General features: G+C 40.2%; 1 protein-coding gene and 1 long non-coding RNA gene across 2 annotated transcripts in view; one reads left to right on the plus strand and one right to left on the minus strand.

Moving 5' to 3' along the window:
- The window catches only part of LOC125920130 (uncharacterized), a 55,867-nt gene extending 37,423 nt beyond the window's left edge, over nt 1-18,444 (plus strand). The window contains exon 2 of the long non-coding RNA XR_007456959.1: nt 18,256-18,444. This is a non-coding gene — a long non-coding RNA (uncharacterized LOC125920130). The remainder of the gene's footprint in view (nt 1-18,255) is intronic.
- The window catches only part of LOC125920119 (NKG2-A/NKG2-B type II integral membrane protein-like), a 27,300-nt gene continuing 10,063 nt past the window's right edge, over nt 6,030-23,266 (minus strand). Inside the window, exons 4-5 of the mRNA XM_049627128.1 lie at nt 8,396-8,499; nt 6,030-7,921 (exon numbers count right to left, since the gene is read on the minus strand). Of these exons, the coding sequence (XP_049483085.1) occupies nt 7,792-7,921; nt 8,396-8,499 (234 nt within the window). The 3' untranslated portion in view covers nt 6,030-7,791. The remainder of the gene's footprint in view (nt 7,922-8,395; nt 8,500-23,266) is intronic.

Here is a 23,266-nt window from a genome sequence, read left to right on the forward strand (position 1 = left end):
TTTAAAGCTACCCTTGACAGTGAGATGCCGAGTAGCTGGTCTGACAGGACCAGACTCACTGCTTGGGGTGTGAGCTGCCTCTATAACAGCAAAACCAGCACTGAACACATTTTTCACTTTTCATCTCTTTTTTCAGAAAAGCGAAACCCCCCTTCCCATTTCTGTTGTTCACCAAAAAAAAAAAAAAAAAAAATGGTACTAATCCAGGTCTTTCATAAAAGCAAAGTGACATAATGCAAACGGTTGGAAAGCTGAGGCATAGCTGTAACAGGGGGAGGACAAATTGCAATGTTTGTGCTTAATGTATTTTTATGTGTTATTTATTTATTTATTTAGAGAGCAAGTGTGAGCGGGGGAGGGGGCAGAGAGAGATGGGGACAAAGGATCTGAAGCAGGCTCTGTGGTGACAGCAGAGACCCAGATGCCGGGCTCCAATTCACAAACTGTGAGATCATGACCTGAGCCCAAGGCAGACGTTTAACCGACTGAACTGCCCAGGTACCCCTCATTTAATGTACTTTGTCCGAATTAATTTGAAGTAGATGGCAACCACTTCATGATATATGAGTAAAGAGTCCCATCCACAAGACGAAAGGCTAGGAGGTACCAACGCTCATCTGCCCTACAGAAAACAGTAAGAACAGTAACGAAACCACTTCAGAAGGTTCAGGGAAAGCTCTGCACAACAAAGAGCAGCAAAAACTGGGCAGAACTCGAAAATTCAGGGTCGCTCCTCGGAACTTAAGGAAGCATTTTGCCCACACCACCCAGCCAGCTAGTTGGGAGCCGCTTGGCACCAGGAGGAATCCCCTCAGGGGAAGTCACCTCATGGAGATTAGGGGGGCAAGAGAACCCAGCAAGGTTTAGCTTTGTGGCCATCTGCAGTTTTTGCAACAGAGGTCCCCCACTGATACTGATCCCACTTGATGGAGCAGCCCAGAGAGCCCCCTCTGCAGCTACTCCCAGAGGCTGGAGCTGTTGCCCTGGTGAGACTTGCCTTCAGGGGCGCCAGTTGAGGCATTTGGGGACTGGGTGCCATAGCACCTCGCCAGATAGAAGACTAGAGCTGCGTCTGAGTTCTTCCACTCCCGGTCCCAGGTTGGGGCTCCGTCTCAACATTAGTGGGAAAGCTTGTGCTGTCTTGAGCCCCGTCCCCAGGTTCCAAGAATGCTTTGGCTCCCAGTATGGGTACCTGCAGCTACTTCCGTAAGCCCCACCCACTGGGTTCCATGTCATGACGCTGGGTCTTCGTTGTAAAGGGCGCTCCTGCTGCTCTGAACCCCACCCCTACTTGAAGCCTAGACTCTGAACTGCCATGGCTCGCACCAGGTTGCTGCTGCCTGGACCCTTCATTCCATCTATGGCAGCTCAAGGCTCATCATCTCTATGGCCAACCTACCACTGCCTACAGCCCCATCGCTTAGGTCCCATATCAGGGTTCTGAAACCTCATTGCTGGTGCTGTACTGCTCCATCCCAAGACACACTTTCAGCTCCCAGGTCCCAGCCTGAACTGTCACTGGGGGCTGGGCTGCTAAAGCTCCGCGCCCAGGTCCCTGGGTCATGAGATGTGGTTTTAAGAAACTACCACTGGATCACGGTGCTGCTATCTTGTGACTGCTGCTTGGGACAGAGTTGAAACTTTGCCTCACCCTCCCCAGCATATGTCACTTCTATACTCTGCTTCTCCTGCCTAAGCCCCTGCTGAAAGTTGTCATTCTAGGGTCTGTGTCTCTGTTATATTCCCTTCACCAACCAGAGCCACAGTTGTGTGCCCCTGAGACCCTGGTTCAGTTTGCATAGAGTATCTGCCCATGTCTCTATCCTAGACCCCAGTGCCCCAGCCACAGCAAATGAACTTGTGCGCCATGACCCAGGCACAATGGTAGGTCCATCGGTGCCTAATCTTGGACGACAGCTCCAACACTGCTTTGAGGCCTCTGAGGTCAGCGTGTCACATCAGACACCAAAAAGGATCCTCTCAGCAAGATCTTCTTCCCATGATTAAGACAAGAGAGAATGGGATGCTATTTTTTTTCAATTTTTTAATATTGATCTATTATTGAGAGAGAGAGACAGAGAGACAGAGTGAGAGTGGGAGAGGGGCCGAGAGAGAAGGAGACAGAATCTGAAGCAGGCTCCAGTCTCTGAGCTGTCAGCACAGAGCCTGATGCAGGGCTCCAACTCACGAACCGTGAGATCATGACCTGACCTGAAGTCAGACGCCTAACCAACGTCCCAGGTGCCCCTGGGATGATATTTTTAAAGTGAGCAAAGAGGGGCGCCTGGATGGCTCAGTCGGTTAAGCGTCCGACTTCAGCTCAGGTCACGATCTCGCGGTCCGTGAGTTTGAGCCCCGCGTCGGGCTCTGGGCTGATGGCTCAGAGCCTGGAGCCTGCTTCCGATTCTGTGTCTCCCTCTCTCTCTGCCCCTCCCCCGTTCATGCTCTCTCTCTCTGTCTCAAAAATAAATAAAGGTTAAAAAAAATTTAAAAAAAATAAATAAAAGCAAAGGGAAAGAAAAAAAACCCAAAAACCTGTCAACCAGAAATACCTTACTCAGGCAGCATGACAGCATGATCTCCAATAGCCAAATTATAGAAAGAGCCCAAATGCCCATGATCTCATGAATGGATAGATATGGTATTTTTCAGAGTTAAAAATACCATAGTAGTAGGGGGGGACCTTAGGCTTGTCTCATGCCTCAAGCACAGCTAGATCAACATCAAATCACTCTGAACGCCTCGGAAATTGATCACAAGGCAATCGATAAGAGAACAAGCTGCATAATTCAAGGTAGAGAATGTGGCAGGTACGCGGAGCAGGGGAACTGGGGAGAGAGAAAATCAGCCTTGCTGCAGAGGGTCAGAGCCCTTTACGCAGAGAGGAGTAAGAGAGAAGGAGGGAGAGAGCAATGCATTGGGTTCATGTAAGAAAAGCACTCTTCCCAAACCACTGGTAGGAGAATTATGAGGAACTGACTCTTCCAAGTTTTTGCGAAGAGTTAAGGTGAAATTTTGAGTTTTTGGAAGTCTGTGTCATTCGCCGGAGTAGAGTCGGGGCCGGGGGGTAGCATTGCTCCTGGGTAGAAGAAAAGGAGGCCCGGAATGTACCGTGGACAGGGTGGGATGGCCATCCCTTGGGTTGCACGGGGAGACTTATCCTCTCCAAGGATAAAAGACCCAGCTGGCGCCTTTGAGTGGGCATTCAACAGCAGGACACAGAGGTACAGGAAAAGGATAGGGGAAGTGATCGCAGCTTTTTTCCTGTGCCTCACCATAAACTCCAGGCATCTTCCCAGCCATGCAACTGCTTTTCGGAGACAGACCAGCGCCAGGGGCAGTGCTGTGAGGTTCTCCCCTGGAGGAGGGGAATGGGTTCTATGCCTTGCCGCATCCTTTAAGATCTGGAGTTTTGAACCCCAGTCATACACCAAAGATAAAACACAGGAGAACTGTGGCACCACAGTGTGTGGAAGAACTGGGCACAGAAGGGTCGTGGGCAAGGATCTGACAGAAGCCTGGGACACAGGAAGGGAGATGGTTTGCTTGCCCGTGAGGGCTGTCTGAACAGTGGTTCCGCTAGCCGGGGATGACAGAGCTGGGTGATGCCTTTTTCCCCCACCCACCAGCATGGCCAAACTTCAGACAGCAATCCAGCATCTCCAGTAGAGGCTAGCACCCTTACACCAAACCCACCCCCTGCACCCTACAGGGACATCTTTAGGAGGACAGGTCTGACTGTAAGCCAGCGCAGTTGACCTCTTCCCCAGGGGTTTCGGTGGACCCCCTAACCCAAGCTCACTTTACTGAGTAATTCTCCTAGCTTATTATGGGTACATATAAAACTTTGGGCATCTTATTATGCATATATTTAGATATGTATTTGGGGAGAAAATTGGGAGGGATTCTACATCAGAAATACATTAAGCAGCTCCTCTCTTACTTTTCTCCATTCTCCATGGTAAGAGATGCGTAGGTGTGGGTGGGATACTCCAACATTGAAAGGAAAAGGGCACTTGAGCCTCTTCTTTCCCTGGGCCCCTGTAGGTTCCCCAAATCTAGCAGCTGAACAAGTTTGCTCGCCAAGCCTTGACAATGCTTTTCAAAATTTCTTCAATTCCCAACGAGACAGTGTGAGGTGTTGGTAGTGGGTGAGGAGACTGGGCTTTTGGCCAACGAGACAGAACAGGAAATGCAACCTGATTTCAAAAATGGAAACACATGTCCCCCCCCAAATTACTCATTTAGTGTCCATAGATGATGTGTATGAAATTTCTCAAAAACCATTTATTTGATGTTTTATTATTTATTTTTGAGAGAAAGAGAGACAGAGCACAAGCAGGGAAGGGGCAGAGAAAGAGGGAGACACAGAATCCAAAGCAGGCTCCGGGCTCTGAGCTGTCAGCACAGAGCCTGACGCGGGCCTCGAACTCACCAACCATGAGATCATGACCTGTGCCGAAGCCGGACGCCCAACCGGCTGAGACACCCAGGTGCCCTTCTCAAAAACCATTTTTAAACTGAAAATATCTTTGATATATATGATCAAACTCCTAAGTCAGATTATATTTCTAATACCCAGCTAAACAAATACATTGTAACAATAGAGCTTTGGATGAGTGGAAGGAAGAAGACAGTTTTAGAGCTTGGGTTTTCTTAGAAATCGGCCTCTATGACCTATTTGGAAAAGCAAAATATAAAGAGATCACATATAGGAAGAACCTATTGTGGCTTGGCTATATTTTAAGGATATTTAGGCATTATGTAATTTATTCCTCAGCCCTTGGTGTTGGCTACATATACAGTTACCATATCACAGGTGATGGAACTGAAGCATCAAGTTTTTAAGTGAAAATGACCAAGATTTAGTGAATACTTAGGTGTCAAAAGGTGCTTTTCAAATAATCTTCAAGCAACTCTATGAATAAGATACTATTTGCGTCATATTTTATGGGAGAGGCAAGCGAGACAGATCAGTTTTCTGACTCATAGAACTAAGAGTGTGCATTCAGAATTACATTGAAATGACCTGGTTTCATTGCTGATGTTTTTAAACTTTACACCTTACTGCTTATTCCACATTTGTAAGTTGATCAAGGCCCCTGGTGAAAACATCTGCCTGCTGATGTTTCCCGTTATACAAAACCACCTTACAAGAATTTTTGGTACAGAGGAAAGAAAAATCTAGATGGAAGTTAGGAACGTTCTATTTGTGTGTGTGTGTGTGTGTGTGTGTGTGTGTGTGTGTGTATTTCTCATGTTTATTTTTTTACAAACAAAGATATCTATCTCATGAAACACAATGAGAAAAGTATTCCTATGGTTATTATGGTAAATTGGGTTATTTTTCAGTGAACTTACGTTTCCTCTAACTGACCACTTTGAAAACAGTATACTTTGCAGACAATTAATGACAGGTTTGACCATAGGACTTGTTTTCATAATATATTGTGAGTGGGAAAGTGATACCTTCTGAGCTCAGAGTGCAGACAGCAAGAAGCACATTTCTGCTGGCCCCTCTGACAGCTGCTAATCTCTGCTTTAAAAGGTCGTATACCACATAGCCCACTGTTCTAAGAATAAACAATACAAAAGGTTCTGAGCTGCATCTGTGGTTTGCAGTCAAGTCCATGCAACCCAAGCTCATCAACTAAAATGCAGCCAAACCACAAATGGGTGAACGAGACATAAAGGCTTATTTTTAGATGCCAGTGAAATTTGGGTTGTTTGTAACACAAGTTTAGCAATTAGTACATCTGCCACTTACATATTATATGAAATTAACTTTGAATATCCATCTATTTCCTCTGTATGAACATGGGAAATAAATATAAAGAATATGTCTATATTCAAGAGATCAAAGCATATGAAATGCGAATTTATTTTGCGACTTTGAGTTTTATCTCTCTTCCTCTTGTCACTGAATTACAGTAGAAAAATCTCTGAATCACTATCAAATTACTAAAGTTTGTCCTGTGATATGGCAATAATTAGCTGTTTTACCCACACAAATATCTGTCCATTTTTAATTCTTGTTTTCTTCATCATTTACTATTTTATTTTTCATGCCAAAGTATTTATTTATTTATTTATTTATTTATTTACTGGGAGAGTGGAAACAAAGCAAGGGCAGAGAGAGGGGGACAGAGGATCCAAAGTGGGCTCTGTGCTGTCAGCACAGAGCCCGACGCGGGGCTCAAACTCACGAACTGTGAGATCATGACCTGAGCCGAAGTTGGACGTTCAACTGATTGAGCCACCCAGGTGCCCCTGCCAAAGTATATTTTTAAATTTGCTGGCACAGAACGATAGAGTGAGGACACAGATAATTTAATAAAACAAGATACCTTCCAAAATATCTGAAATCCTGGTGAGGAAAACAGTAGACAAGAAGAAGTACCAAAGGACACTGGTTATTATTCATTGAAAAAGCAACCTCTCCCCAAAAATGAACCTAATCTTTGATTAGTGCTGCACTAAAACGGATTCAGAAGGTACAGCTTGGTTCCATTCTCTGAGGAAGTGGGCAGATCTGAATGGCTCTTAGACGGCAACCCTGGGATTGTTGCATGATACCCTGAGTGCTTGGTTATCAATTTAGTACTCTCAGCTCCAAATCTATCCCTCAGTGCTCTTTTCTCAGATAACGGTGCAAGATCCTATCAATTTTCTCTCTTGCCATCTCACAGGAGGTTGACTTCTGTTGGTAAAAGGCCATCAAGAGACACTGCAGCAGAAAGGGCTCTTCTTCCTGGTTCCTTGGTGTTTTCTCTCCTTTGGCCACTATGGCTTAGTTGCCAGCTGCCTGTTTGCAGGAAGTCCTGTGTATTCAGCCTCCACGAGTGTCTGTGGCCAGTGCCAGTTAAAGTTTCCTCTTCCAGCCTCTACCTGCTAACACTCTGGCAGGGGGTTCTTCCTGCCTGCCAGTCTCAGACCGAGATCCTTCCTCACCAAGTTCAGCCAGGGGACCGTGGAGCTGCTCTGCCCCAGGTCAATCCAGTGAGCATGTCGGCCATGAAGCTGTGTGCACCCACATTGTCCTCGATGACATCTAAATCCCATCTTCAGAGAGCAGACCTGGCTTCCCAGTGATCCCTCCTTTCGGTACTTTCCTTTAAGCCTAAGGTATTCTTATAACTTTGTTTCATCCCCTCATGCTAGGCTTTCCCATATAGTTAATAATTCTTTATATCAAACTTCTCCTGGTTTCTGTCTCCTGCCTCAACACTGACTGATAACCTTGCCACTCTGGGTCGTTCAGCTTTCACATGCAGCCCCTTTAGGGCTAGAACAAATCAATTAATTTGGAAATATGAGTGGGCTTTTTCACCCTACCAAGGGCTTTATCATAATAATGCTTGATATTATCATTTATAATGTATATGTAATTTATTTTAATAAATAACAAAAGTTTAAGAAATAGATGATATGTTCCTGAGTATATATTTTTTACGTTAATATAAATAAAGATTTAAAAATAATTCTACAACCCTAAGGGTAAAACCTCAGGTACTCTTTGGACCTTGGGTGATTATGATATATCAATGAAGATGAATCCTTGGTAACAAGTAAAGCATTCTAATGAGTTATGTTGATGATGGGAGACGGCATGCATATGTGCATACTGGAGGGTTATGGGAAATCTCTGTACGATTCTCTTAATTTTGCTGTGAACCCAAAACTGTTGTAAAAAATAAAATCTTAAAAAAATAACTCTAAGAAAATAATCATATGGCTTGAAGAAATGAGAAATATGTTCTTTATAGATGGTGAAGCAGCATTATATCAGATTTAGTCAGGTTGAAGTGCCTGGTGCTTACAAATATATGTTTTTATTTCTAAGCAGGATTCAATTAAAATTTTTTTGGCCTGAACGTATAAAAATGTACAATTGTGGTCCCATTCTGAAGATACTGACAACCTGAAATATAGAAAATAATATCTAATTAATCTTGGTAATACATAATTTTAAATCTTAATGAACATGCAATCCATTTGGACTAAGAGTTATGTATCTAAATCTGAATATTTTCCATATTATTTCTCTATGGAAACACTTCAACAATGGTGTTTCTAAAGTTGTTCCATTAAGGGGCGCCTGGGTGGCTCAGTCGGTTAAGCATCCGACTTCAGCTCAGGTCATGATCTCACACTCCGTGAGTTCGAGCCCCCCGTCGGGCTCTGTGCTGACAGCTGGGAGCCTGGAGCCTGCTTCAGATTCTGTGTCTCCCTCTCTCTGACCCTCCCCTGTTCACGCTCTGTCTTTCTCTGTGTCAAAAATAAACATTAAAAATAAATAAATAAATAAATAAAGTTGTTCCATTAAAGCTGTTTTTTTCTTTTCCTATGACAAATTCTTTGAGGCATAAAATAAAGGAGATGTGAAGAAACTTACGGTTTGGAAAGGAAAGTTAAGCCTTTGGGCCACAGCCATGAACTATTATTTCTTGTCTCGGAGACTCTACACCATGAAGAACGAATGAAGAAGTCCAACATATACTATGAGAGAACAAATTTTATTAGAAGTTACATCAAAGCTCTTATACTCATGTGAAGTTTGTAGTAACAAGTCAAGCTCATTCTTTGTGACTTTATAGAATCTTTCAAATTGTAATACAGTGCTATGCACTGAACCCATTGTAAAGATATCTTAGTAGGACTAAGTGAAGAAGACACACTGCCATGGATAATTATTTGGGGTTCTGACAATTGTCCTGAGGTTAATAATAATAACTTGTGAAATATTTATTATTTTAAAAACTCCTAGAGATTCAAGTAAGAAGTACCTTTGTAATCTTCTTGCCTAGGACTGCTCCCATGCCTCTCCACCTACCCACCCTAGTGCAGTGATCAAAAAGAATTGTACTATTTGGGCGCCTGGGTGGCTCAGTCAGTTGAGCATCCGGCTTCAGCCCAGGTCATGTTCTCCCGGTCCATGAGTTCGAGCCCCGCGTCAGGCTCTGTGCTGACAGCTCGGAGCCTGGAGCCTGCTTCTTGTTCTGTGTCTCCCTCTCTCTGCCCTTCCCCTGCTCATGCTCTGCCTCTCTCTCACCCTCTCAAAAATAAATAAACATTAAAAAAAATTTAATAAAAAAAAAAAGAATTGTACTATTTATGGGGCACCCGGGTGACTCAGTGGGTTGAGCGTCTGACTTCGTCTCAGGTCACGATCTCACGGTTCATGAGCTCAAGCCCCACATTGAGCTCTGTGCTGACAGCTCAGAGCCTGGAGCCTGTTTCAGATTCTGTATCTCCCTCTGACCCTTCCCCACTCGAGCTCTGTCTCTTAAAAATAAACATTAAAAAAAATTTTTTTAAAAGAATTGTACTATTTACAATTTGGGAAGACTGAAAAAATCATGGTGCAGTTGCCTCAAGGGCAGACATGAGTAAGAGTGGGGAAGGGGATGAAATAACCATTGCTTTTTCAGCTCAAAATGGTGAGTTTGCTTGATAATGAATGAGGGAAACTCACACTTTCCTTTATCTGAGCTCAAGGCCCCCAGTAAGTAAAATGGGAAGATATTGAAGGGAAAAGTACAACAGAAGAGATGATATTAGCTCTCTACACACTTTTAGGCCCACATGTAGAGGAGACCCAGATAAAAGCGAAAGCTGAGACTTGAGAATTGACAGTAAAGTTATGAGCACTCCCCTCCCACACACACCCCCCACCCCTCCCCACACACATACACATACACCTGCACATCCATCACATGGAAGAGGGTGGAAGCCTTACTGATTTGCAATATTTGAACACAACCTTTAAAAAATTAGTGGTTGACATCTAAGCTGCAAAATCACAAGGGCAATCCCTAGGAAAATAGGCTACAAATAAACAAACAAACAAACGATAAGAATTAGGAAAAACTGATTTTGCAGTAAAAGCTATGCAAGCTCCAAAAATAAGAAATCTAAGAAAAATGAAATACAATGCATGTTTACTAAACTACATTATCAGAAATGTGTACCTAAAAAAAATTTAAAACGTGCAAAGAAACCAGAAAATGTCTTCCATACTAAAGTCAATAGAAACTTTTCCTGGGAAAGATGTTAGAATTACTGAAAAAAAAAAAAGTATTTTAAAGTAACATTTATGAATATTTGTAAGTTATAAAGGAAACTATGTTCAAATAATTAAATGAAAATATGGCAGCAACATAACAACTAGGAAATATCAGTAGAAAAATGAAACTATGTGAAAAAAACACAGAGAAATTCTGAGTTTATAAATACCTGAAATGAAAATTTCACTCAATTGGCTCTATAGAAAATTGGAGATGCAAAAGAAAAACTTGATGAAACTGAAGAAGGGGTAACAGAATTTATTCATCCCATAGAATGAGAGAGAAAAAATAACAGAGTTCAGAGATCTTCAATAATCAGAAAACCAGCATGGGTCTGAATAAAATCAAAGGCGGATAAAAGCAGAAGAAAAAAAAACAAACAAACAAACAGAAAAGCAATATTAACACACAGTGAAAGAATAACTTCTTAAATAGCATTTTAAAAATATTTGTGGAACCCAGTGGCTCAGCAAACTACTAACAGAATGAGCACAAGAAACCCACATCTCATGACATGATAATGGAATGACCATTAAGTGACCATTAAGTGTCACTTGCGAACACAGACAAAAAAATAAGCCTGAGGGAACAGGGTGGATTATGAGGTGACTTAAGTCAGTGTGAAAATCAGGGAATGGGTGGCATATCTCCCACCTCCAGCAGACTTAAACCACATTATCTACCACAAAATCCACAGATTAGATCCAGATCTGATCTGTGTTCAGATTAGAGGGGGAATGACACCAGCAACACAAAACAATAGGAAGCCCCAGGCCCTTAATCCCCCATGGAAACAATAACTTAAAAATACATCCAGACACAAACCCATGTGTAGTCAGGCTAATCATTTTTGATAAGGGTGAGAAGACCATTCAATATGGAAAGGGTAGTATCGTTCACACATGGTGCCAGGAAACTGACTACCCACACACAAAAGAATGAAGGTGGATGCTTAGGTTTATGCCCCATCAAAGTTCATTCAACATGGACTAAACATCGGGACACCTGGGTGGCTCAGTCAGTTTAAGCATCTGACCCCAGCTCTGGTCATGATCTCGTAGTTCATGAGTTCGAACCCACATCGGGCTCCACACTGACAGTGCAAGAGCCTGCTTGAGATTCTCTCTCCCTCTCTGTCTGCCCCTCCCCCAATTTTGTGTGCACTCTCTCTCCCACACACACAAAATAAATAAATAAACTTTTTTAAAAAATCGGGCTAAACACAAAGCACCTGCTTGGCTCAATCGGTTAAGCATCTGACTTCAGCTCAGGTCATGATCTCACAGTTCGTGAATTTGAGCCCCATGTAGGGCTCTGTGCTGACAGCTCAGAGCCTGGAGCCCGCTTCAGATTCTGTGTCACCTTCTCTCTTTGCCCCTCCCCTGCTCACACTCTCTCTCTCTCAAAAATAAATAAACATTAAAAAAATTTTAATAAAATTTTTAATAATTTTTTTAAAAATGGACTAAACACACAAACATAAGATGTAAAACTATCAAATTCCTTGGAGAAAACATGGGGGGAAGTACATAAAATTTTATTTGACAATGACTTCTTGGATATGACACCAAAAGCACAGACTACAAAGGAAAAGACCATTGTAGACAAATGGGCTACATCAAATTAAAACATTTCTTTGCATCAAAGGACATGATCCACAGAATGAAAGATAGAGTGGAAAAATGCTTGCAAATCATATATCAAAACAAAGATTTATATCCAAAATATATAAGGAATACAATGTCACTAATAAAAACAAAAACCCAATAACCCAAATAAGAAATGGGTAGGGGTGCCTGGGTGGCTTAGTCGGTTGGGCGTCCGACTTCGGCTCAGGTCACGGATCTCACAGTCCGTGAGTTCGAGCCCCACGTCGGGCTCTGGGCTGATGGCTCAGAGCCTGGAGCCTGCTTCGGATTCCGTGTCTCCCTCTCTCTCTGCCCCTCCCCCGTTCATGCTCTGTCTCTTTCTGCCTCAAAAATAAATAAAACATTAAAAAAAATTTTTTAAAGAAATGGTTAAAGGAATTAAATAGACATTAGAAAATATACAAATGGTCAAAAAGCATATGTAAAAGTGTTCAATATCACTGATTGTCAGAAAAATTCAAATCAAACCATAATGAGATATCACCTCATACTTACTAGGATGGATACTATTTAGGAAAAAAGGAGGTGGAAAAAGAGGACCCTGGCACATTGTCATTGGGAAAGCAAATTGGTCAGCTATTACGTAAAACAGTATAAAGCTCCCTCCAAAAATTAAGAATAGAATTGCCCTATGAATCAGCAATCCCATGTGTAGGAAATTTTCTAAAAGAATTGAAAACAAGATCTCAAAGAGATACCTGCACACCCATCTCACTGCAGCATTATTCACAAAAGTCAACCAGTAGAAGCAGCCCAAATGTCCACTGATGGAAGAAAGGAGAAAAAAAAACCACAGTATACACAGAGCAGTGTAATATTATTATTCAGCCTTAAAAAGGAAGGAAATCCTATCACATGCTACAACATGGTTGAAATTCCAGGACATCATGCTGAGTGAAATAAGCCAGTCACACACACACACAAGAATACGATTCCACTTCTAGGAAGTATCTAAAGCAGTCAAACTGATGGAAACAGCAAGTAGAATGGTGATTGCTAAGGGTTCAGGGGAAAGTAGAGAAGTTCATTATGTCCATTGAGTGTGGAGTTCCAGTTTTGCAAGGTGAAAGTTCTAGACATCTGTTGGACAACGATGTGAATACAGTTAGCACTCATGAACTGTATGCTTAGAGTTGGGTAAGATGCATGAAACTGTTAAAGTGTAGTGGATAAGATGTGAGACATTGTGTGACTCCAACTATATGATGTCCTGGAAAACAAATAAAATAAAACTATGGAAACAGTAAAAAGATCAGTGGTTGCCAGAGCTGAGCAAGAAGGGAAGGATTGATAATAGATGAAGGACAGAGGATTTTTAGGGCAGTGAGCCTATATTATATAAATATGTAATGGATGATAAAAGTCTTTACACATCTCTCCAATCTCATAAAATGTACATAATCAAGAGTAAACCTTAATTTAAACTATAGTCTTTCAGTGATAAAGATGTGTCAATGTACTTTCATCAGTTGTAGCAAGTGTAACCCTAAGGTGGGAGATATTAACAATGGGAGAGTCTATGCATGTGTAGACAGTAGGGGTATATAGGAAACCTGTGTGCCTTCTCTCAGCTTTGATATGACCCTAAAATTTCTCTCAGAAATAAAGTTTATTTTTTATATAAATGGGTAATATGGTAAATTTTCTATTACTTTTTTTACCACAATTAAAAATAAAATAAAAAGCAAACAAACAGAAAGAGGGGATCTTGAAAGCAGCAAGGAAAAAACTACTAATTACATTTAATTACAACTAATAATATGATTAATAGAGAAGTTCTCATCACAAACCATGAAGAATAAAAACAGGGAAGGTCAAAACCAAAGAGCTGAATGTGCTGGAAAAACAAAAAAACAAGACACAAACCAAAACCCCTCAAAAAAAAAAAAAAAACCCACAACAAAGCAAAACATGACAAAGAAAGCTTGTCACAGAAACGTTCCAAATTCAGCAAAACAGTCTTTCAAAACAGAAGGTGCATGACGACCTAACGGAGTTTCTTAGCAGACCTGTTCTCCGTAAATGTTTTTCAAGCTAAAAGTAGATGAGAAGGGATGGTGTCCACAAGAAGGAAAAAAGATCAATAGAAATGGTAAATATGTGGGTCAATTTAAAAGTCTCTGTGTGTGTTTGCTTCTCTCAATTTTTTAAGAGGTAAGATTATTTAAAACCACAATTAAAGCCCTGTATGGTTGGGTCTATACCATATATGGATACAACCTTGTGCTGGTAATTGAGCACATCAGAGAGGAAAGAAAACCTTATTTTGTTAGCACTTGTTGATTTCTGTGGTGCACAGTCACTGTGAAAGGTTCAAGTCACCAATGTGAAATCATGAGCACGGTGTTGAAAAAGATATGCATAATTAGTGGTCAGAAACCAGTATTAGCTGGCTTCAGCACTGTTTCAGAAGTACATACAGGTTTCCGTCCCTATCTGAAAGTAGAGCGCTTTTATGAAATCATCCGTAAACTGAAATGGCGTAAATTGAATAAGCTATTATCATTAATGCATATGCAAAAGTTTCAAGCATTCCCAGACTGCCACCTTGTCCCTGGACTACTACACCCTGCCTCTGTGCCCAAGCATCCCTGAACCTCATAATCCCAGAACTTGTGTCACTGAGGCATTTGCTTCACCAGCCAGAGTCACAGTGACTATCTATCCCCTGAGATGTAATTACAGTATCCCTCGGATATCGGCACATGCCTCCACCGTAGCCACCAGTTCCAGTGTGACAGCAAGTGAAACTGCCCAGTACCCTACACCGTGGAAGTTCCATTTGCACTTGTTCCTAGCACTATGGCTCCAATACTGCTTGGAGGGGTTTGAGTGCCAGCATGCCAAGAAGGGTCACCTCAGCCAAACCTTCTCCCATGCACAAGCCCAGAGAGGGTAGAATGTTTTCTTTTTCTTCTTTCTTCTTTTTACTTGCAGTACAGCTAACATACTATAGTGTTTTATTAGTTTCAGGTATGTAATAAAGTGATTAAACATCTCTATATGTTTCTCATTGCTCATCATAAGTATAGTCTTAATCCCGTTTACTTACTTCCCTTCTGGTAAGTTCTCCATAGTGAGAGTTTGTTTTTGGTTTGTCTCTTTGTTTCCTGGTTCACATGATTTGCTTCTTAAATTCCACATATATGTAAAATCATACGGTCTTTGTCTTTCTCTGACTGTCTTATTTCACTTTGCATTATACTCTTTAGATCCTTCCAAGTTTTTTCAAATAACAAGATTCATTACTTTTTATGCCTGAGAAATATTCCATTGCAATAAACACATTGCAATGGTGTCTATACCTTTTCAAATTAATGTTTTTATATTCTGTGAATAAATATTCAGTAGTGGAATTATAGATCATAGGAGAGTTCTATTTTTAATTTTTTTAAGGAATATCAATACTGTTTCCACAGTAGGCTGCATCACTTTTCATTCACAGTCATGCACAAGCGTTCCTTTATCTCCACATCCTTGCCAACACTTGCTGTTTCTTGTTTTTTTTTTTTATTTTAGCCATTTTGACAGATGTGACATGATATCTCATAGTAGTTATGATTTGCATCTCCTTGATGATCAGTGCTGTCGAGCATCTTTTCATGTATCTATTGGCCATCTGTGTTTCTTCTTTGGAGAAATGTCTGTTCATGTCTTCTACCCATACTTTAATTGGAGTATTTGGAGGGTTTTATTGGTTTTTTGTTTTTTTTTTTTTTTTTGGTGTTGAGTTGTATATGTTCTTCATGTATTTTGGATACTAACCAACCCTTTGTTGGATATGTCATTTGCAAATATCTTCTCCCATATAGTATGCTGTGTTTCAATTTGGTTATTTCCTTTGTTATGCAGAAGTTTTTTTATTTTGATTTAATCCAAATAGTTTACTTTGCTTCGGGAAGCATATCTACAAAAATGATGCTGTGGACAATATCAGTGAAATTACTGCCTCTGCCCTCTTCTAGGATTTTTTTTTTAAAGTTTATTTATTTTTGAGACAGAGAGAGACACACCATGAACGGGGGAGGGGCAGAGAGAGAGGGAAACACAGAATCGGAAGCAGGATCCAGGCTCTGAGCCATCAGCCCAGTGCCGGACGGGGAGCTCGAACTCGCGGACTGAGAGATCGTGACCTGAGCTGAAGTCGGATGCTTAACCGACTGAGCCACCCAGGCTCCCCTCTCTTCTAAGATTTTTATGGTTTCAGCTCTCACACGTAGGTCCTCAATCCATTTTGAGTTTATTTTTCTGTATGGTGCAAGAAAGTGGTCAAATTTCATTGTTTTTTTTTTTTTTAATTTTAATTTTATTTTTATTTTTTAAAATTTACATCCACATTAGTTAGCGTTGTTTTGCATGTAGCTGTCCAGTTTTCCCAGCACTATTTGTTTAGGAAACTTTTTCCCATTGCATAGTCTTGCCTCTTTTGTCAAAGATGAATTGACCATATACTTCTGGGTTTATTTCTGGGCTCTCTATTCTGTTCCATTGATCTCTGCATCTATTTTTGTGCCAGTATCACACTATTTTGATTATGACAGCTTTGTAGTGCATCTTGAAATTTGGAATTTTGATACCTCCAGTGATGCTCTTCTTTTTCAAGATTGCTTTGGTTATTGGGCATCTTTTGTGGTTCCATACAAATTTTAGGATCCTTTGTTCTGGTTCTGTGAAAAAATGCTGTTGGTATTTTTATATGGATTACGTTAAATCTGTAGATTTCTCTGGATAGCATGCACATTTTAACAACATTTGTTCTTCCAATTCATGAGCATAGAATGATTTTCCATTTGTGTTGTCTTTCATTTCCTTCATCAATGATTTACAGTTTCAGAGTACATGTCTTTTACCTTCTTGGTTTAACTTATTCCTAGGTAATTTTTCGTGCACTTTCAAATGAGATTGTTTTCTTTTTTTTAATTTTTTTATATGTTTATTTATTATTGAGAGACAGAGTGAGACAGAGCATGAGCATGGGAAAGGCAGAGAGAGGAGACACAGAATTTGAAGGAGGCTTGAGGCTCTGAGCTCAGAGCCGACGCGGGGCTCCAACCCACCCACTGCAAGATCATGACCTGAGCCGAAGTTGGATGCCCAACTGACTGAGATTGTTTTCTTAATTTTTCTTTCTGCTACTTCATTGTTGGCGTATAGAAATGCAACAGATTTCTGTATATTGATTTTTGTGTCCTGCCATTTTACTGAATCCACGTATCAGGTCTAACAATTTTTTGGTGGAGTCTCATGGGTTTTCTAAATAGAGGTATGATGTCATCTGCAAATAGTTTTACTTCTTCCTTACCAATTGGATATCTTTTATTTCTTTGTGTTGTCTGATTGCCGTGGCTAGGATTTCCAGTACTATTTTGAATAAGATTGTGAGAGTGGGCAACCTTTTTTATTCCTGACCTTAGGAGGAAAGCTTTTAGTTTTTCACCATTGAGGATGATGCCCGCTGTGGATTTTCATATATGGCCTTTATTATATTGAGGTATGTTCCCTGTAAACCTACTTTGTTAAGGATTTTTAACAAAAATGGATGTTGTACTTGTCAAATGGTTTTTCTCCAGCTATTAAAGTGATGATATGGGTTTTATTTTTTCTCTTGTTGATGTAATGCATCACACTGATTGATTTAAAAATACTGAATATTTGCATTCCAGCAATAAATTCCACTTGATTAGTGTGAATAATTTTTTAGTGTATTGTTGGATCTAGTTTGCTAATATTTTATTGAGGATTTTTGCATCTGGGTTCATCAGAGATAATAGGCTGTAGTTCTGGGTTTTGTTTTTGTTGTTGTTGTTTTTCTAGTGTCTTTATCTGGTTTTGGTGCCAGGGTAATGCTAGCCTCATGGAATGAATCTGGAAGCTCTCCTTCCACTTCTATTTTTTAGAATGGTTAGAGAAGAATAAGCATTAACTCTTCTTTAAGTGTTTGGTAAATTCACCTGTGAAGCCATCTGGTCCTGGAAGTCTTTTGTTACTCTTCAATTTCATTGTTGGTAATCAGTCTGTTCAATTTTCTATTTCTTCATGTTCAGTTTTGGGAGGTTATATGTTTCTAGGAATTCATCCATTATTTTTAGCTTGTCCAGTTTGTTGACATATAATGTTCTTTTACAATCCTTTGTATTTCTGTGGTGTCAGTAGTTATTTCTCCTCTTTCAGTTCTAATTTTATTTGATTCCTCTCTCTCTCTCTCTCTCTCTCTCAGTGAATCTGGTTAGAAGATTATCAAGTTTTTTTTTTTTTAATCTTTTCAAACAACCAGCTCTGGATTTCATTGATCTGTTCTATTCTTTGTTTACTTTCTATATCATTTATTTCTGCTCTAATCTTTATTATTTACATTCTTCTTCTGGTTTTTCCTTTGTTTTTGTTTCTTTTTCCAGCTCCTTAAGTGTAAGTTTTCGATGTTTATTTGTGATTTTTCTTCTTCTTGATGTGGGCCTGTATTGCAATAAACTTTCCTGTTAAAGAGCTTTTGCTGGGGGCGCCTGGGTGGTGCAGTCGGTTAAGCGTCCAACTTCAGCCAGGTCACGATCTCGCGGTCTGTGAGTTCGAGCCCCGCGTCAGGCTCTGGGCTGATGGCTCGGAGCCTGGAGCCTGTTTCAGATTCTGTGTCTCCCTCTCTCTCTGCCCCTCCCCCGTTCATGCTCTGTCTCTCTCTGTCCCAAAAATAAATAAAAAACGTTGAAAAAAAAATTAAAAAAAAAAAAAGAGCTTTTGCTGTATCCCAAACAGTTTACAGTGTTGTGTTTTCAGTTTCATTTGCCTCTATTTATTTTTTTATTTCCTCTTTGATTTCTTAGTTGTCCCATTTACTGTTTAGTAGCATGAAATTTAACTTTCATGTATTTGTGTTCATTCCATATTTTTTTCTTGTGGCTGATTTCTAATTTTAGAGCATTGTGGTCAGAAAAGATGCATGGTATGACTTCAGTGTTTTTCAGTTTGCTGAGTCTTGCTTTGTGGCCTATTCTGGAGAATGGTCCATCTGCACTTGAAAAGAATGTGTGTTCTGCTCTTTTAGGGTGGAATGTTCTGAATATACTTGTTAAATCCATCTGTTCCAGTGTGTCATTCAAAGCCACTGTTTCCTTGTTGATATTCTGTTTGGATGATGTATGCATTGGTATAAGTGGGGAGTTGAAGTCCCTTACTATTATTGTATTTCTATCAGTTACTTCCTTGTAGTTTGCTACTAATTTCTTTATGTATTTGGGTGCTCCCATGTTTGTCGCATAAATATTTATAATTGTTTTATCTTTTTGTTAGATGATTATAGAGTGTCATTCTTGGTCTCTTGTTACAATCTGTTTTAAAGTCTATCTTGTCTGAAATGAGTATTGCTACCCTGGCTTTCTTTTAGCTTCCATTTGCATGATAAATGCTTTTCCATCCTTTCACTTTCATTTTCATGTGTTTTTAGCTCTGAAGTGAGTGTCTTGAAGGCACATATACATGGGTCTCGCTTTTTTATCCGTTCCATCACCCTGTGTCTTTTGATGGAGCATTTAGTTCATTTACATTCAACGTACTTATTGACAGGTATGTAATTATTGTCATTTTGTTACCTATTTTATGGTTGTTTTTGCCATTCTATTCCGTTCCTTTCTTCTATTGCTCTTTTCTCTCATGGTTTCCTAGCTTTCTTTAATGACATATTTGGATTCCTTTATCTTTATTCTTACATATCTATTACTGGTTTTTTATTTCTGGTTACCATTAGGTTTATGTTAACATCTTCTGCATATTATAGCAGTCTATGTTATGTTGATAGTCTCTTTTGAACCCATTCTTACTGCTCTCCCACCACACATTTTAGGTGTATGGTGTCATACTTTATATCCTTTTATTTTGTGAATCCCTTGCCAGATTTTTATGGATATACTTAATTTTAGTGCTTTTGTGCTTCCTGTTTTTCTTAGTCCTCCTTGTGGTCTTACCTTTCCACTCAAAAAGTCCTTGTTAACATTTCTTGAAGGGATGGTTTAGTGGTCGTAAATTCCTTTAACTTTTGTTTATCTGGGAAACTCTATCTCTCCTTCTGTTCTGAATGATAGCCTTGTTGGAAAAAGTATTCCTCATTGCAAATTTTTTTTTCATTCAGCACTCTACATGTATCATGCGGTTCCCTTCTGGCCAGCAAAGTTTCTGGTGAAAAAGCAGCCAATCGCCTTATGGTGTCTCTGTTGTATGTAACTGTTTTCCTTTCTCGTGATGCTTTCAATATTCTCTCTTGACCCTACTTTTTGTCTTTTTAATTGCTATGTGTCTTGGTGTAGATCTCCTTAAGGTAACTTACTTCACCTATTATTTCTTCAAATAAATATTCTACCACCTTTTCTCTCTCTTCTCCTTCTAGGATCTCTATAAAGCAAATGTTATTACATTTGATGGTGTCTCCAAACTTCCTTGTTCTATTTTCATTTATTGTTATTATTTTCTTCTTTCTCAGGATCAGTTGGGTTGCTTTCCATTACTCTGTACTCCAGGTTGCTGATGTGTTCTACTTCCTTTAGTCAACTATTTACTCCTTCTGGTTTACTTTTAATTTCAGTTATTGTGTATTTTTTCTTTCTCCGTTGAGGGTCTTGCCGAGGTCTTCCACTCTTTTCTCAAATTCAGTGAGTATCTTTATGGCCATTGCTTTAAATTCTCTATCAAACATACTACTTATCAATGTTTCGTTTGCATATTTTGCTGTGATTTTGTCCTATTCTTTCACTGAAACATTCCTCTCTCTCCACATTTTGCCTAACTCTGTGTCTATTTCTGTGTGTTAGGAAAGGCAGCTACATCCCTGTTCTTGAAAGTAGCAGCTTTATGAAGAAGAGCTCCTGTAGAGCCCTGCTATGCAATGTCACTTGTTCAGAAGAACCTGACATTACAGGGGTGTCTCCTGTGTGTTGTGCGAGCCCCACTGTTGTGCCTGAGCTGCTATTGCTTTCACTCCAGTCATCTGCAATGATTCTCTGAGTCTGTTGGGAGCAGAGTTTGGTTCCAGTGTTATTAGTGGGACATCCTGGGGCTTCCTTGAGCTTGAGTTGAGTCAGACCAGGCATTTGCCAAAGATTCGGTAGCACAGAATGACAGGGCATCATCCCTATGTTGTTCTAGGAGAAGTTTTGTGAGCAGTGCATGCAGTCAGACTAGATATCAGACCCCAGCCCTCTACTGGGCCACATTTGGACCTGGATGTGTGGTACATTCCCTTGTCTTCCAGGGCAGGAAACCTCTGGAGTGGTGCTGGCCCCTGTTGTGGCCGCTTGCCTACTACCAGGCTTGTGACACCACTTTGGATGGGCTCTGGCCAAGGGCATATTGAAAGGGGCAGATTCAAAGGAGAATGTGAGGCAAGGAACATGGTATTAACAAGGCTTACTCAGGTCTGCTGTGGGAAGAGACCTGGGGAGGGGCTTGGCAGAATAGGTGTGTTTCCAGGGTAGCACAGAAGTAACATACTGTGTTATCAAGTTGGGTGGAGATCATTGGTAAAGCACTGATTCTCACAGGTGTCTTGGTCACTATGCTAGAGAGCAAGAGAGGGAGATGGCACCAGACAGCTCCTTTGTTCTTGGAAAAGAATCCTAAAGATCCCTGCCCTCCAGCACACGCTCTGAGATTAGTAAATATATCTCTTTCTTGTATATCCCAGGTGTTTTTCAATTCATGTTTTTGTTGTGCTGTCTCTTTAAGGGTGAAGAATAAGTGTTCTATGCTCTCTGGGCTCTCCCAGAGCTACAACTACTCGGTTTTAAAGATGCAGGTGTTCACATTAATCAAAGAAAGATTCAGAACAACCCAGTCCTCTCAATAGGAGCAGAAAAGCATGAGACAAAAGGCAGCACCCTTCCTCGAGGAAAACTCTCAAGGGAGTAAGAATAAAAAGGACATACCTCAAGGCCATAAAGGTCATATATGAGAGACCCACAGCTAATATCATCCTCAGTGGGGAAAAACCGAGAGCCTTCCTCCTAAAGTCAGGAATACAACAGGAATGTCTACTATCACCACCACTGTTCGACGTAGTGTTGGAAGTTCTAACCTCAGTGATCAGACAACAAGAAGAAATAAAAGCCATCCAAATCAGCAAGGAAGAAGTCAAACCTTCACTCTTTACAGACAACAGGATACTCTGTGTGGAAAACCCAAAGACTCAACCCAAAACCTGCTAGAACAGATTCAGTAATTCAGCAAAGTTGCAGGTTATAAAAATCAATGTACAGAAATCAGTTGCACTTTTATACACCCTTAATGAAGCAGCAGAAAGAGAAATCAAGGAATTGATCCCATTTATAATTGCCCCGAAAACCATAAAATATCTAGGAATAAACCTAACGAAAGAGGTAAAAGATCTGTATGCTGAAAACTATAGAAAGTTTATGAAAGAAATTGAAGAAGACACAAAGAAATGGAAAAATATTCCATGCAAATGGATTAGGAAAACAAATATTGTTAAAATGTCGATAATACCCAAAGCAATCGACACATTCAATGCAATCCCTATCAAAATAATACCAGCATTCTTCACAGAGCTAGAACAAACAGTTCTAAAATTTGTATGGAACCACAAAAGACCCCAAGTAGCCAAAGTAATCCTGAAAAAGAAAACCAAAGCTGGAGGCACCACAATTCCACACTTCAAGCTGAATTACAAAGCTGTAATTATCAAGATGGTATGGTACTGGCACAAAAACAGACACTGAGATCAATGAAACAGAATAGACAACCCAGAAATGGACCCACAAATGTACAGCCAACTAATCTTTGACAAAGAAAGAAAGAATATCCAATGGAAAAAAGTCTCTTCAGCAAATGGTATTGGGAAAACTGGATAGCGACATGCAGAAGAATGAATCTGGACCACTTTCTTACACCATACATAAAAATAAACACAAAATAAATGAAAGAACTAAATGTAAGACAAGAAACCATCAAAACCCTAGAGGAGAAAACAGACAGCAACCTCTTTGACCTTACCCACAGCAATTTCCTACTATACATGTCCCCAGAGGCAAGGGAAACAAGAGCAAAAATGAACTATTGGGACCTCATCAAAATAAAAACTTCTGCACAGCAAAGGAAACCATCAACAAAAATAAAAGGAAACTGATAGAATGGGAGAAAATATTTGCAAATGACATATCAGATAAAGGGCTAGTATCCAAAATTTTAAAGAACTTACCAAATTGAACACCTCCCAAAAACAAGTAATCCAGTGAAGAAATAGGCAAAAGACATGAACAGACACTTTTCCAAAGAAGACATCCAGATGGCAAACAGACACATGAAAAGATACTCAACATCACTCATCATCAGGGAAATACAAATCAAAACCACAATGAGATACCACCTCACGCTTGTCAGAATGGCTAGAATTAACAACTCAGGAAACAACAGCTGTTGGTGAGTATGCAAAGAAAGGGGACTCCTTTGGCACTGCTGGTGGCAGGCACTCTGGAAAACAGTATGGAGTTTCCTCAAAAAACAAAAACAAAAACAAAAACAAAAACAAAAAATAGAGCTACCCTACAACCCTGC

Source organism: Panthera uncia, chromosome B4 (assembly GCF_023721935.1).
Source record: "Panthera uncia isolate 11264 chromosome B4, Puncia_PCG_1.0, whole genome shotgun sequence".
NCBI lineage: Eukaryota > Metazoa > Chordata > Mammalia > Carnivora > Felidae > Panthera > Panthera uncia.